The 15,717-nt window shown below is 40.6% G+C and overlaps 1 protein-coding gene across 1 annotated transcript in view; it reads right to left on the bottom strand.

Moving 5' to 3' along the window:
• Positions 1-11,863, bottom strand: part of TMEM42 (transmembrane protein 42) — a 121,680-nt gene extending 109,817 nt beyond the window's left edge. Inside the window, exons 1-2 of the mRNA XM_044064668.1 lie at positions 11,547-11,863; positions 3,685-3,831 (exon numbers count right to left, since the gene is read on the bottom strand). Coding sequence (XP_043920603.1) covers positions 3,685-3,831; positions 11,547-11,717 — 318 coding nt within the window. The 5' untranslated portion in view covers positions 11,718-11,863. The remainder of the gene's footprint in view (positions 1-3,684; positions 3,832-11,546) is intronic.
• Positions 11,864-15,717: the final 3,854 nt, after the last annotated feature.

Here is a 15,717-nt window from a genome sequence, read left to right as displayed (position 1 = left end):
TACAGTTGTGTAAAATCTTACCAAAACAGTAGATGTCCTTGCCTTCACTGCTGCAGTATTCACTCCCTCCCACCCCCCAGTTTTTTACCTTCCTGGATGTACACATTACCGCTTGGGTTCCTTGGACTGGTGTTCCTCCTCGGGAAGTGTCAAGTGACATTTCAGGCAGTTTACATCCCCAAGTTCTGTTTTTGGTAGGCCTGAACATCATCTCTATGCCCTACATTACACAAGGAGCATTTGGTGACATTCAGCGTACCTTTAAAGTAACAGAAGTCTTTAGTAGACTGGTCGAACGTTGGGCTTCTGAGGCAGGGGAACCCATATGTTTTGAATACTGCAGCAGTGAAGGCAAGGACATCTACTGTCATGGTAATATTTTACACAAGTGCACTTTCATTCACTACCCTGAAGTCAGAGCATTTATTGAAGAGAGATGGTCATTAATATACCCATTTCATCTTGTATATGAGTAACAGGTACAGATGCTCACCCTCTCTACTTCTTTTGCCTTTTACAGTGACCCACTTGTCAGATGAGTAAACATTTTAATTAGGTTAAAGGGTCTAAACATACCCTATAGTCTCACTTCTGCTAGTATCTATCTACCTCTGTCCCTTCCCGATCCCTTCCCCTGTTTTGGAGTCTCCTTAATCAATTTGACTCCTGTCTGGGATACAAGAGTAATTGTAATATATTTCATTGTGTCTTCTGATTCATTTTAACATGGATTCTGAAATACTCTGGAAGTAACTGGATTTTAAATACCTGGAAGTTTTTTTCACCACCCAATATGACCTCATATGGGCAAAAAAAATCAGTTCTGTGTAGATGAGGTGATTTAGCTACTAAAAAAAAAACTCTAACCCTTCCTCTTCAACAAAGGATGGATAAGTAAAAATAACTTTATTGCACTGTTTATGCCAAACCATTCATCTTCTGGTGTGATTTAAAGAACCTAAAAAAATGCCAAGTTAATACAAGACTTTATAAGAAGCATGTGCACACCCCCAAAAACTGCTCTACAAGTAGAAGGAAGGCCTGCTTACTCTGGATTTTGATAACTATTTTGGAATATCAGATATGTGTACCTTGTTATACTGCATGCCCAGACTATGTTAGCTTGTAGAAATAACTCTGGATGTGTATGTTGATAATGCAGTGGTGATGCAATTTCTTCTCTGCATACTCCAGGGGCACTATCACAAAGATCTGTTCCCCTTAAAATATGTCATGCTAGAGGTGGTATGGTTTCTTTGGAAGGCAAAGCACAGCCATGAATAGATATCATAAAGGCACAAGTTTCCTTGTGCACCATACATCCCAAACTCTTAGCACAAAAACTTGGACAAAGCCAAAGATAACAAGGGTTCAAAGGGTCAAAAATATGGACAGATTTTAAACATTGCTCTTATAAACTTTGAAAGTTGCTAGAATAACACACACTGTGTTAGCATGCATTTTTTGAAGGATATGAAGTCTGAAACGCAAATGTCTGTCATTATGTAGTGACTTCAATCCTCAGTTATTTTCCAGGAAAAATGCAAATTTTACGAGGAAGACTCGAAAGATATGAGACAAAAATCTGGCCATTCTATAAAAATATGGATGGCTGAGACGTCTACTCTGTACCCTTTTAGTTCTAAATGGAAGGTTCAATAAAGGAAAAGAAAGAGATTTGGAGATTTCATTTAAATTTGTGAATAAAAATGGTCTTACAGGTTTGCAAACTTATTCATGGTGATCCACAAAAAGCTGGTTCAAGTGTGCTGAAAAACCACACAGTTACCAAGCTCAGAATCAAGTGTCAGCACACCCTTGGGAAAGCAACCACAACAGCGGCAATAAAAAGATTTTTAATGGTTAAGTACTTCTGTCTTTCATAAAAAGTACAGACTACTTCAGAAATGTGATGCTGGCTGTTCTATAACCAAGCTGTTATATATTATGACCTGCTCAATCATGGGACTACTGAGCAGACCACACAGAACATTTCAAAGTACATGCACAAGAAAAATACACTGAATAAACATACATTACATGAAAAATAATAAATTGAAATGTAAAGTGTTTTCCTTACTGCAATCTAACTTTACAAACTCACTTATGGATTTCCAATTATGAATTCACAAGGTTAAAATATACTATGGTTTAAAATATTTATTTTTTCCTATTTCTTTTTGCCTCGGTACCTGCCAACCGCCAAGCATCCCCATCAGTCTTTAGTCCATTTGTTCCTTCAAAACTAAACAGTCCCTAGTAAAAAGGCAAGGGCCAATTGGAGGGGGGGGGGCATCATCCATGTAAACAAAGGAGGTGATTTTGTGCCCTCCTCCAGGTGGCTGACATGAGCACCTGCATCAATGTGTGGTATATTACACCCCCCATACACATGCTAATAAAGGTTATTGTTAACAGCTTGGGACTGCTTAGTCCACATTACCACTTCTGGCCTTTTCTGGGTACTGTATGCCAACCATTTGTATGGTGACCATTAACAAGGAAGAAGTGACATCTCTTCTGCCCCCCCCCCCCAAGGAAGGGCAATCCATCATCTCCTGCTCATTCATTCAAACCTCCACCCAACTCTTCCAATGTCTCAGCCATTATTCAAACTTGGCTTGTTTTAGCTGTAGGCAGGGCTTCGGCTCTCTATGCCAAAGAGCCAGGCAGTGTTAAAATAATTCTGATATTTTTAGCGTCCCATTATATATGAAGAGTTCTTCAATAATTGTCCAAATAAAAACAATACCTGGTACAAAGTAAAAAAATATCAGAAATACCTTGATTCAAGTACTGCCAATCAAAATCCAGAATCCATAAACTAATCAAAAAAATCCCAAACGGCCTTAAAACTTCAAATGTTAAAAAGGGAACAAAAATAATTGTAAATCAAGCCAGGCTCCACAAAACTCATAGATGGAGCCCTGACCATTATCCAGGTGAGAGCAGTTTGATTAGTAGCCCTGGTACTGTGGAAGACGGGGAGGGAAAGGAATACAGCGGCATATAGCCTGCTCACCTTTACTTAAGAGGGTAGGAGTTTGAACACACTCAAGGGTACAATGAGTGATGTGAATTCTCTGATGGAGACTGGGAAAAACCCTGCTCATTCACAAGGGGGAGGGATGGGCAGCTTGGAGGAAATGCCCCTTACAGAAGGGAGGAGACATCCACCGTGAACATCCTCAATGCACATCCCTCCTAAAACTCTTGACAGGTATGTGCAGTTAGAACTTGGGAGAAAAATAAGAAATATCCTTAAAGTACCCCTGATACTTGTCTGAACGACAGTCCCTTCTGGATGATCCTCGCTCCAGTGATGGGGAACAAATCTGTTGACTGATCAAGGAGGGAGGTGATGACTGACAGGCAGTGGGAGTAAAGATTGCAAAAATATAAATAAACGGTGAATCAAACTGCTAGTAAAAAAATCACTTGCCTCATTACTAAAAGCAAATCAGTCCGGAATTGTGCAAGCAAAAACAATACTGCATGAACACAACTGGGGGGGTCAAGGATATGAATTTCAAAGTGCTTTATTTTGCCTAGAGCTCATATACATACATCATACTTGTGGCTTTCCCAGTCTTGAAATAACTTGCACATGTATCCTACAGAATAGCACACTTTATTTATATGCACACAATATATGTACGCACAAATAAGCTGGATCGTACTTACCGAAGAAATATAATTGGAGGCAGCTGATGTTACAGTCGCTCTTGCAGACGATGCTGAGTACCTTAAAGCTTTGGCAAAGAATGTCCACATTACAGCATTAAAAGTAATCACCATACCACCACATCCAAGCCTGAGAAGCACGGGCAGCTGAAGGAAAAAGGAAAGGAAAGAAAAAAGTTACACACTTTTTTCTAAATTAAAAGCAATCTGCTAACAATCCAGTAGTGGTAACTCATTCATGAAACCCTGATGGCTAAAAAGATTTGTTCTACTATGCTATTAAAACTGGAAGGGAGCTGTCAGACCTATCACGATAACTTTCATAAGCAAAATACTAAGCTGTTTGACATCCTCTTCCTGCACTAATTAACTTTTATGCAGTAAAATAAAATGTCCAAGATGTACATGGCACTGGACAATACCAGGTAATTAAAAGGTGTTCAGCAGAGTAGGCCGCTACTGGCAAATTTGTTCCACTCTGATTAGATAATAGAAAAACAGTTCTGCATTTCTTTCAGAGCTGAAGTTGTTCCCCATGATGTTTGCATACATTTTATAATTGTGACATAAAAACAAATTTTCTATCAAATCTGTAAAACATTTTGAAGGTTACATATTTTTTAAACACCTTTACTGAATTATCACTAGTGACATAGACAAATTTACATTTATATGAAAGCAATCAAACTGTGTTAACAAGTTCACATTTACAAACATTAGACCACATATACTGCTATATATCATATAACTTAAGCAACATTACATAATTATTCAATTCCTGCCCTTTTTTAAACAAGAAACACCTTTAATAAACCATCACTTACGACACAATCATGCATTTATATAAATGAAAACAATCCTAGTTGCAAGCATTTTCTATCACAAACCATACTGACACACTCCCATTTGCAAACATTATACATCACTCATCTACCCAATCATTTTCAAACATTACAAAGCTCATTTAAGTCCTGCCTTCTTTTAAACCTCATTCCTCCCCTGTATGTATTGTTCCCACAGTTCCCATTTTTTCCTATGTGGTTTGCTCCTACCCATTTCTAAAGGTCTCAGTTCCAGTTGCTTTATCTATTTTACTATATTCACTACTTCTAGTATAGCTGGTTTAGATTTTGATTTCCATTTTTAGTAATTGCTTTTTGGGCAGCCACCATAATTAGACACAGCAAGGCCTTATCATGTCTAGGCAATTCCGATTCTGTATCATAACTCAGAAAAATCATCTCCCTCATCAAACCAATATGCCCACTCTGCATCTCCAACATTGCATCCCACAGGGAATCCTTAAAAGTCTGCCAACTCACCACACTCCAAGAAAATATGTTCCCAATTACCTCTTTTTTCCCCATCACACATCCAACATTTGCTGTCTACCCGAGGAAAAATTTTCTGGCGTCTACTTACATAATATTGTTAGTTAGACATTGATAATTTTGTTTAGAACAATGTTGCTACTGTAAGAATGAAATGTGTTGGAAAGTACTGTCTGTTAGCCATTTGGATCTTACAGAGTCATATTTCTTTGGTCAATACTACAGATAGTTGGTTTTCTATAATTCTGCATCTGCATCAGTTAAATAGGTGACAATATTTTAGACTGCAAAAAAACAAAGTTATATGCAGGATTAATTGCGGATATATTTCAGTTCTGCAAACTTTTTTTGCATGTAAGCTGAGTAGACAGAATTAAAGTTCAGCTCTTGTGGAATTTCAGTTGGGATGTTACTTAGAACTTGTTTAGGAGGTACAAACAAGTATGCCTCCCTGAATATGAACTGTAACAGCAGCATTTGTCAGCTATACTTCATGCAAGCTAAGACTTCTGGGCAGATCTTTTTTCCTAAGAAACAAATGCAAATGAAAACCAGCCTAAAATGCAGTGAAATAGTCAAAGAAACAAAATGGGCTGCAAGAAAGGCATAACTAATAAGAAAGCAACAATATCTGGAGCTTGATGAAGCCCTACACTACAGACAGACGGTCTCAAAACCTTGAAAGGTCTGGTATTCCAAAACACCATGCAACCTAGAAGATATTACTGCACCTGGAAAACAGAAAGTGCACAAAAAATTAGGTAGATTTTGAACTTGTTAATGATAGTCTACTTTTTGTAGTGCTTGTTCCTCCATGTAATGATGAATCTGGACAGCTGCTTGTATGCAGCTGGTGATAGTCAGTTTGTGTGTAGTGGGACGGAGACATTACAGTCCCTTACATAAGTCTGTACATGTGGTGGGGTGGGAAGGACTTAAGTGCCACCATGTCAGATGGAAGTGGAGATGCCAGAAGATGCGATGGTGGAATTCTTAAATAAATAAAACCATTTATTAGGCTGTAAAGGGAAGTTATTTGAACGTATACATTTGGTTATGTGGTTGGCCCACTAATCTTACACTGGTGTTTTGATCGTACATTAAGTGTCTCCTTTACTTCAAGCTCCAGTTTGATCTCAGGTCTCCACCAGGTATAATATCACAGGGTGTGCAATGCATGCATGCATGTGCACCTCTACTCCATTGACACAGGTAAGCAGGTAGCGCCTCATTACTCCTCTCTCCCTCCCCAGAGTTATACCAGTGCCTGGACCGCTAATTCAGCCTGGGTTACCTGGGGTATAGTCAGGGATTTATCTGACTTAACTGTTTGTTACAACACAGACTCCATTCTTCCTCTGTTTTTCTTTTTTTTTCTAAAGATGAAGAAATCCTGACCTCAACTAGAAACATTGTTGAGAGATGAAAAAAAAAAACACTGATAAATTCCCAACTTTGGTGGACATGATGTCCACTGAACAGGCAGTGACAGAAGTACCTAATAAGACTGAATCTATTTAGGTAGAAAAAACACTGCAGTGAGTAAACAGCTTTGCAATAGCAAGGCCCAAGACTAGAAGAAATCCTTCTAGAAATGTTGAATATGCTGGGTCTTATTTGGGTACTGTTGTTAACAAGCATTTTCAATGTTGCAAGAATGTCAGGGGCACTATTTTTGGATTGGCAAATTAGAGTGGTGGCCCCCATTTTCAAAAAGGAAGATAGGAAGGCATGTTCCAGTTTCACAGGGATCACACTCAGCATCCCTGGGAAAGCCTGTACTAGGGTGACAAAAATGAGCTTCCAGCCAGTAACTTAGCCTTTGATTTAGAAGGAGCAATGCAGTTTCCTCCTGGCTGTGAAACAGTGAGTGGATCAAATCATTGCCCTAGCACAGATATTGCAGGGATCATGGCAATCCACCAATCCTTTCTACATGTATTTTGTTAAACTGGAGAAAGCATATAATGGAGTACCCAGCAATATCCAGTGAGAGGTGTTACAGCAGTATGGATTTCCAGAGACACTGCTGCATGTCATTCAGACTCTGTATTTCCATCTTCGTTCTCCGTGTTAACTTGAATATTTTCGTACAGAACTCCACCCAGGGTGCGCTTTTTCTCTCCTCCCGTTTGTGACTTTCATGGACAGGATGTCAAGGTGCAGCCATGATTTGGAGAGTATCCAGTTTGGAAATGTGAAAGTTGCATTTCTGCTCTCTGGTATCTTCTTGGCCCCAAGTGACTGTGATCCTTGGCTCACTGCCAAGTGTGAAGCTGATGGGATGAGAATCAGCACTTCTAAATCAGGACAAGGGGGGCTTGCTTGTCCCCTGGAGCCACTGGATTGTTCTCTGTAGGTGAAAATGGAGCAGTTACCTCAAGTAGTGAAGTTTAAGTATCTTGGGGTCTTGCTCACAAGAAAGGGAAGAGGGAAACAGGACAGTGAAGAGCATATAGGTGTAGCAATCACATTACTGCAAATGCTCTAACAGACTATTGCTGGTAAAGTGCGTGCAGAATCCTAAGGCAAAGCTCTCAGTTTACTAGTCAGTCTATGTCTCCATTCTTATCTATTTTCATGACAGTGAATGAAAGGAAGAGACCATGAATATAAGGACAAGAAAGATTCCTTCACAGAATTTGTGGGCTCCACCCTATCAGTTAGAGGAGCTCAGCAATTTAAAAGGATCTTGGAGTACAGCCATTACTCCTCATGATTGAAAGGAACCAACTACAATGGTGTGGGCACATAGTGAAGATGTATCTTGGTGACATCCCACAGCAGGAGTAAGATAAAGTCCTCTGGAGGGAGGCCCCAATGTAGACCCTTGACATGCTGGACAGACTGTAGCTAGCCTGGGAATGCCTAGGTATCCCCCAGGATAAGGTGAAGACAGTTGTTGGGATAGGGCAAAACAGTCTACCCTGCTCAGCTTCCTACCACTGCAACTCTCATCTGGGCAAGAGGCTTAAATAAACAAATTGACTGGTTCACAGATAAACAGTAGGCATAGCTGGCTTTAGGCACCAGGTTTTAAATTTGGAATAATAGATACGGTCAACATTGATGTGAGGGGGAGGTGAATGGAAGAACCTCTTGAGCAAGAGAGAACTCATGTGGCAGCTTAAGTTAGCTGCTAATTTCCCGCCAGGTCTCAATGACCATTTATGCATTTACTCAGTACTCAAGGAAAAAGCTAATAAGATAACATAATATATTTGAATTTACAAATAATCATGTATTTTACATGGAAAATGTTTAAATATTTTACTTACGTGTATAAAGAAGGTGAAACAGTAAAGTGTTTATTTGATACAGACAAAGTCTTTTTGAGTTTAATATTTTGTAAGAAAATATTTTAAATCAGTGTACTGATTTTATCAAGTGTTTGTTCATTATGGTTGAACTGGTTCATGCTTATAGACCAGATGGGTAATAACTCTTATTTATATCTCCTTTAAAATTCAAAGATATCTCTGGCTATAGTAACAGTGTTTTATCAAGTAACAGGCTTCACAATTCCAGTAAATATTTTACCACTGACATAGTGCCTCTGGCTTAGTTAAACCCTGCTTGGTGGATATTCTCTCTACCTCTCTACTAAAAGCAACAACATAGCCATCTTTAGGTACCTGCAATACCTGTGGCTGAAAGGGGGCCCCTTAATCATCCTCGACTGTGTGGGGCCCCACAAAATCAGCTGATGGTTAGGAAAAATGAGGAAAAATGTATGAATTTCCTGATTATGCTCCTTAACCTGAAAAGAGCTGTGGTATGACCCTGTTAGGATAAAGTTGATAATGAACATAAGCAAGGTAAGCAGTAGAGAGATCACCCGGCTGGAGTAACTGATTTGATTGCAAACCTTGTATTTTAAGAACAGCTGATGCTTCCGATCTTCAGGGATGTCTTTTCATTCAGGGAGTTTTATAAATACTGGTAGAACATCAGATACTACAACTCTCAGCTTCTTTGCAGAAGAATTCAGCACAATACCAAACATAATAGCAGAATAAAGGCTCAAAATCAGGAACACGTTTAAATATTACTTTATATCACGTAAAAAAAGTTAATAAAATAATACCCTTTGCATCAACATGCATTTTTTGGACAAGTATAAACGTCTGATGCCTGGAATTATTGGCTGTATGTAATCCTGAATGATTTATTAGCAAATCAAACTTTTTTACGAAGGACAGAGCAAAATATGACCAAAATAAGAGAAGGTCTGTGAAATCAGAGACAGTGACAGGCATGCATTACTCCTCACCAAGGTAAATAAAAGTAACTCATCCCTGCTGCTGTTTGACAATTGCTTAACAGCAGTCACTGATCTGGTATAACAGTACCAGTGTTGCACAATGTACTGCTACTTGCTGAAATAAGTACAAAACTAGTACTGCTATGGTTTTTCTGTGCATTTGTAAAAAAATATTGCTGATTTTTTTTATCTCTGTATACACCTAATAATGCCAGGACACATAAATGATTCTTCTGGGTATTAGTGAAAATGTAGCTAACAAGTAATTATATTTCAAAAGTAATCCATAAAATATATCAGCAGAACATTCCAACACATCAGTCTTTAAGGAGTCTGGTGGCCCCCACTCCCCAGACTGTATAAATTGATACAGGGGGCTCCCTTAGTCATCCTTGACTATGTGAAGGCCTCACAAAAGCTGTTGCTGGTTGGTGAAATATGAGAACAAATTTATTAATTATCTGATTACTCTTTAACCTGAACAAGGCTGAACTTGTTAGGATAAAGCTGATAATGCCCTTTGCTCTCAACTGAACCCATTCTAAAATCAGCCCTGCTCAGATATGTATGTACAGAAAGCTGCTATAGGTTATTGGTGGTGGTGGTGGTGGTGGGGGGGGGGGGGTTGCTTCTTTAATTTTCATTAAAGTTAAACCATAGAGGTTTGCACATGAGGTCATTATAACTTTTGTTTGGGCGGAGGACAGGGTGGTCATTATTTCTTTAATGTTTCTCACAGACCTCTCAAGTGTACAAAGAACATTACTTTAGTTTGTGTAGGGGTAGTGTACTGTCTAGGAGCAACAAAATAGAATACATTACTGTAATCTTTATTTTTTTCAATTTCATACCAGGCACATATACAGGTAGCTACCTTTGATTGGTCAGCGTTGAGTAGTAAGGAGGCATGCTACATACATTTATGTCAGCACTCACTTAAAACACATGACTGTGGCAATTTGAACCTCTGCTTTCATCTCAGTCTAACACCAGAGGGATGCATAGGCAGTGACTGCCTTTTTGGGGGGGTTAGGGAGGCAGTCCATATTCCCAGATTGGACCTCTGTATCCAGACAGCAAATGGCTTGTTAGTTTGTTGTGAGCTACTATTTTGTCATCTTTGAATATTAAGCCTCAGGCACAACTTACGTCTTCCTTGAAAGAAAAAAAAGACTGACATTCTTTTCTTACTCATGGTTTTTAAGACACCACTGGATTAAAGAGTTGGGAAAATGCTCTAAAATGCATCCCAGAACACCTATAACCCTATGGCTTCCTGGGCCCCGATTTATCGGAGTTATTTCCTAAATGGTTATTACTGGGCTGTCTTGATCAGGAAAGGTGTGCTGAAAGGATACAAGGAAAACTTGAATTGAACAGCAACTCTGAATTTCTTTCCTTAATCATAATTTCTGTACAAGCCATCATTGGATGAAAAGATTATGTAAAAAGAAAAAAATTAATAAGTGGGTACTGCTCATAAAACACTCTCAATGAAGCATTACTTGAAAACAAAACTAGTGAATTACAAACAAGGGCAACAGAATTCAAGAAGGCACAGGACACAGACAAGGAATAGCTACAAGGGTGGGTAGATGAAAACAAATAACTTTATGGTTAAACAATCTCCATCTTATCCGGAATGTAACGAATTGGCGTACTTTGTTGGTGGAGCAGTTCTCATTAGCCCTGATGACACAAACTTCTACGAAATACCACCACTAAAGACCGTATGTACGAGATTTAATGTTATTGAGGCACTATGCAGCTACAGAAGCCTAATTTCGTGCAAGTGTACACTGTAATCTGCTTAAGCAGGGACATGTCCTAGCAGTTTCTGATCATCAGTTACTCAAAATCGCATCTTGCTGATTAAAAACTTGCCTGCGATTGCCAGGACTCTTCGTTTAACCGTTCTTACTAAAAACAAATGAGTACCGTTACCAGATTAAATATGTATGCCTGTCTATTGGTGCAACGTGTATAAGGAGCCCAACTACATCAACATTATACACTGCAACCGCTTCACCCATTAATCTTTATTTCCTTTACTTCAGGAAGCACTTAGGAATGGGCACATATATAACGTAGCAATTACTATTCACACTTTCTTAACTAGTCTGTTATTGCTTACAAATTATTCTTTAATTGCTTGCATTTTTTATGAAATGTTGTGCATTTCTCCCGGGCTGCTCCGGAAATTGGAAAACCAAATAAATAATTGTCAGTAATAGAATTAGTCACAATTTCCCTATAAATCGCCTTACCCAACTGCAAACTGCAGCCTGGGCGATTAAATGTGGATTCGCTAACCAAAGTTCCACGAATACTTTGCAGCCATGTGTGACATAATCTGCACCTACGGCCAGTTTAGCAGACGAAGAAGCCAAGGCTCCAAAGAGCCCTGCTACCACAGAAAAAGCGGTACCCGAAACCATGAAGCCTACCACCAAACTATATAACGCATGTATAGCTCAAACACTGTAAAACGTATTCTTACGAAGTTACGGTTACGAGCATTAACTTAAAAAATATATACGACATGCGCAAGCGCCTCAGTTTGTCACTGACGCTGGCAATTTACGAATGAGGAAGTTCAGACTTCGCCCTAAAATGTAATTATTTATTTTTCCCAGTTCCCTCAATAGCTGAGGGGTTAGTACTCTCTCTTTACGATTTACTACAGTAAGTAAATCAACGCTAGGGCTTCCACCTTTTCAAATGCTAAAGTGGGACTTTTTTGTTCAAACGCACGATTTACAGGACAAGCCCTGATAGCCAACTACAAAGAGCCAAACTTCAGTTTTTTGACAAAATAAAACCTCACTCTTGTACAATTTTGGGCGAAATCATTAACCCACCGGATGCGCAGTAGCAAGCCCCGCCCAAACCCCGCCTGCGACCATTTTGACTGCACCGCCCACCGTTTGATTGAAAGATGCCACCAAAACACTAGGTAGTACAGACCTATAAACAGATTAGCAAAATTATAAAGAAAATATTATACGTATATATGTATAACAGTAATTATATTCTTATTGCAAAATACTTGTGTACCAAGGCCCAGACTTGACCAACTTAAAGATCTTAACATGAAGTTTTGTATATCAAAATATTTGATTGTTAAAAAGGGGTGTGTTTATATTATGAATTTTGTATCTGTTTTGGCAGAACTTCCGACTATTACTTACAGTATGTTATAAAGTAGCAGCCACCCTCCCTCGAAAGCAATGACTGTGATTTTTTTAACAATGCACAGCTTTGTGCTGTACGTTTTTGTTACAAACTTTGATACTTAAAATGTGAGATCCATTAATTTTAAATGCAAAATGTATTTTTTGGTTTTGTGTCTAGTAACCTGTTTACACGTTTGATGTTGGCTGCTTGTAGTACAGATGGCTTTAAAACTGCAGGGAGGGATTTGAAATTTAATGTTTAAGAAGTTTTGGTATAGGATGTTTTACTGAGCCCAAACTTCGTTCCGACATATTTTTATCTTATTTGCATTTTACAAAAACAGATCTTTCTCTGTTTGGCAGGTTGACGGGAGAAAGGATTTCATGTCTCAGATCGTGTGTGCAGTGTAGTTAAGTCGTTTAAGTGTGTTTCTTGATAGGAACTCCGTAATTTGTACTCTTCAGCGCCAAACCAGTGAAGGTTTCAGTTCCCTTGTTTAGTGTTATTTGCGTAGAGTTTTCAGGTGACTTAATGAGTAGTGGTAATATGGGAGTCTGGTGACAGACAGTAGCTTGCAGGAGCATGTTGATTTTTTTTTTAACAGACATGCTAGTAAAATTTGCAGTGATGTGACCAGAAGTAGGGTTTCCCACTTTTCTCCAACAGATGTATGATATACAGACCGTTAAGTCACTTGAATAACCCTAAATACAGAAAACATACGTATAACAGTAATTATATGTAATGTGAATGTCACCAAACACAAGGTAATTGCACAAAAAGATTAGACAGATTATAAAGAAGATATGTGTATAATGTTTCTGCTACATGACACGGATTTACCATTATATTAGCATTGCATGTCAATCACGGCACATTGCAGTTGTTAATCTCCGCCCCCCACATGTCAATCATGTCGGGCATGCCCATTCTTGCACGAACTCGGTGGTGGGTTAATACACTTCAATTTCGCCGAATTTTGAGTTGTTTAATATAATATGAAGGTGTTTCAGGTACAAAAACGATTACATACAATCCTGAGCGATTTTCGCTCAGGAGTGGGCGTGGCATACATGATTGACAAGGGCAAGCCTGTGTGTGAGGTTGCATGCAAAATAGGGCTGAGTGATAAGCCATGCAAATTATCCAACGACCTATTGAATATTTATTTTGAAAATTCCATCTGTGACCGTTTGCTGCCGTTCTTGAAATACAGCTATTCCAAGATAGTTATTGTGTGATGTTAAGTTGTCAATCTCGCCTTCATTCTTGCTGGATGGGTTCGGAGTCGATCCTCGGCTCCGACTCGGCCACTTACTAAAGCTTGAGAGCTAATTTTACCGGCTCGAGGCAACCCTATATCCCATGATGCAAGGCGATAACTACCCAAATCTCATTTGCCGCTTTCGCTTGCGAGGTGCATTTTTACCGGCTCCTGGTAAGTTTTCAAATTTTCAGACTTTTAGTCACTCCCTTTTCGTTTTAGTCCACTACTGTTATTGTTTTAACTCTTAACGGTTAGATTTTAAACCTTATCTCCCGTTATTGGTTCCCCTTTTCCAGTTATTTATCCCTTCCCCTAAGTTAGGCCTTAAGCCTCCCCCTTTCCTAATTTTTTATCAGGGATTCTGTGTGGTGTTTGGGTGTGTTTGTATCCCTGTTTTATTTTTATTTTGGATTGGGTGTTTATTGTGTGTGTGTGTGTTTTTGATACTTAGTGTTCCCTCGACACAGTTATGTCGAAGGACACAAAGGTCTCAGGCTTCAAGAAGTGTGACTCGTGCTGTCAGAAAATGTCTTTGACAGACGGTCACACTTCTTGTGTTTACTGCCTGGGACCTCTGCACCTGCAGGACTCTTGTTCTGTCTGCCACGCCTTCAGCCCAAGAGTCCTGCAGGAGCACAGAAATAAACTAATACTGAGGGGCTTATTAAAGCCTGAGAGCTCCCCTACTAAGTCTGCTCCTGGGAAGCCCTCGAAACCAGTAAAGCCTTCGGCTCCAAGCCCTAAGCCATCGGCTACTGGTTCGCCTTCTGTGACGAGATTGGCTCCGGCCAGAGCCGATCCTTCTGTGCCACAGCTTACAGTATCAGCTCCACCTGGCGCCAATATCGCTAAATCTAGGCACTAACTGTCAGCTCTGGCTGGAGCCGACGTATCCTCGGCTCCTTCGGCTCCACCCATCTCCAGAAAGAGATCATGATCCCCTTCATTGGAGTCTATACATTCGGCTCCGAGATCACCCCTGCTCTCGGAGTGGAGCCATTGGAGCCGGTCTTCTTGGTCGTCCAGGCTGTCCGACCACGACCGTGAGAGAGTGGTGAGTAGACTATTAAAGTCTCAGGCATTGGCCCAAATGCTCCATAGCCCGTCTCATCAGACGGTAGCTATTACACATCCACCTAACATTCCTCCTTCAACTCTCCTACAGAGCTCGGAGCCGGAGCTCCTCAGAGCCGTGACTGTTGTGGCTTCGGAGCCGATACCTCTCCCTTCGGCTCCGTCGTCCTCTGCTCTGATCTCCTCCTTGATGCCTTCATTGGAGGGATCCAGGCATCTGGTGTCTCTCATCGGCTCCGAGGAGGCGAGTGGCATCGGACCCTTGTCCGACCCCATTCTCCCTCTCGGATCTTTGGCGCTGGTGAGCTCAGCCCTGACATCAGCCTCGGAGCCGTCCCTGTCGGTGCGGCCTGGGGTTCCTATCTCTTCGGAGCGGGAGCCTTCTGGCCTCTCTGATGGGGGAGCCTTCGAGGTGATGAGGAGTGTACTAGCCCCAGGGCATAGTCAACGGTCAGTTCCATCAGCTCCTCCCACTACAGTGCCTGCTGACGTCTCTTCCCACTGTCTTGCTCCTGGACCCAGAGATCCAATGCCTCAGGTTTCCCCACTTGGAATATCTTCCTCTTCCGAGGCTTCTCCTGACCATCAGGTGAGCCTCCGCGTAAGAGGACATGTAAGAGGAAACATCTAGACTCCCCCGAGTCTATTACATCCGATACTGACTTGGATGAGTCGGAGGGATCCCCAAGGTCCCCCTGTGAGGATGTCTCTTTCTCAGACATCCTTGAACTCCTTAAGCAGAGGGGGAACTGGCCTTCCCTTAATCCTTCCGAGGACGAGTCGGTATACCTGGAGGCATTCGGGTCTCGACCCTCCACCTCCTGGGTGTCCCCGCCTTTCGACCCTCTTATGGACGTGGTGGCTCGGAAGGCGTGGATGGCCCCGGATTCAGTGGAACCCATTCCTTGGAGGCCTTCTAA

Source organism: Protopterus annectens, chromosome 3.part0 (genome assembly GCF_019279795.1).
Source record: "Protopterus annectens isolate FY-2018-M chromosome 3.part0, PAN1.0, whole genome shotgun sequence".
NCBI lineage: Eukaryota > Metazoa > Chordata > Ceratodontiformes > Protopteridae > Protopterus > Protopterus annectens.
This window is presented reverse-complemented; position numbering and strand designations above follow the sequence as displayed.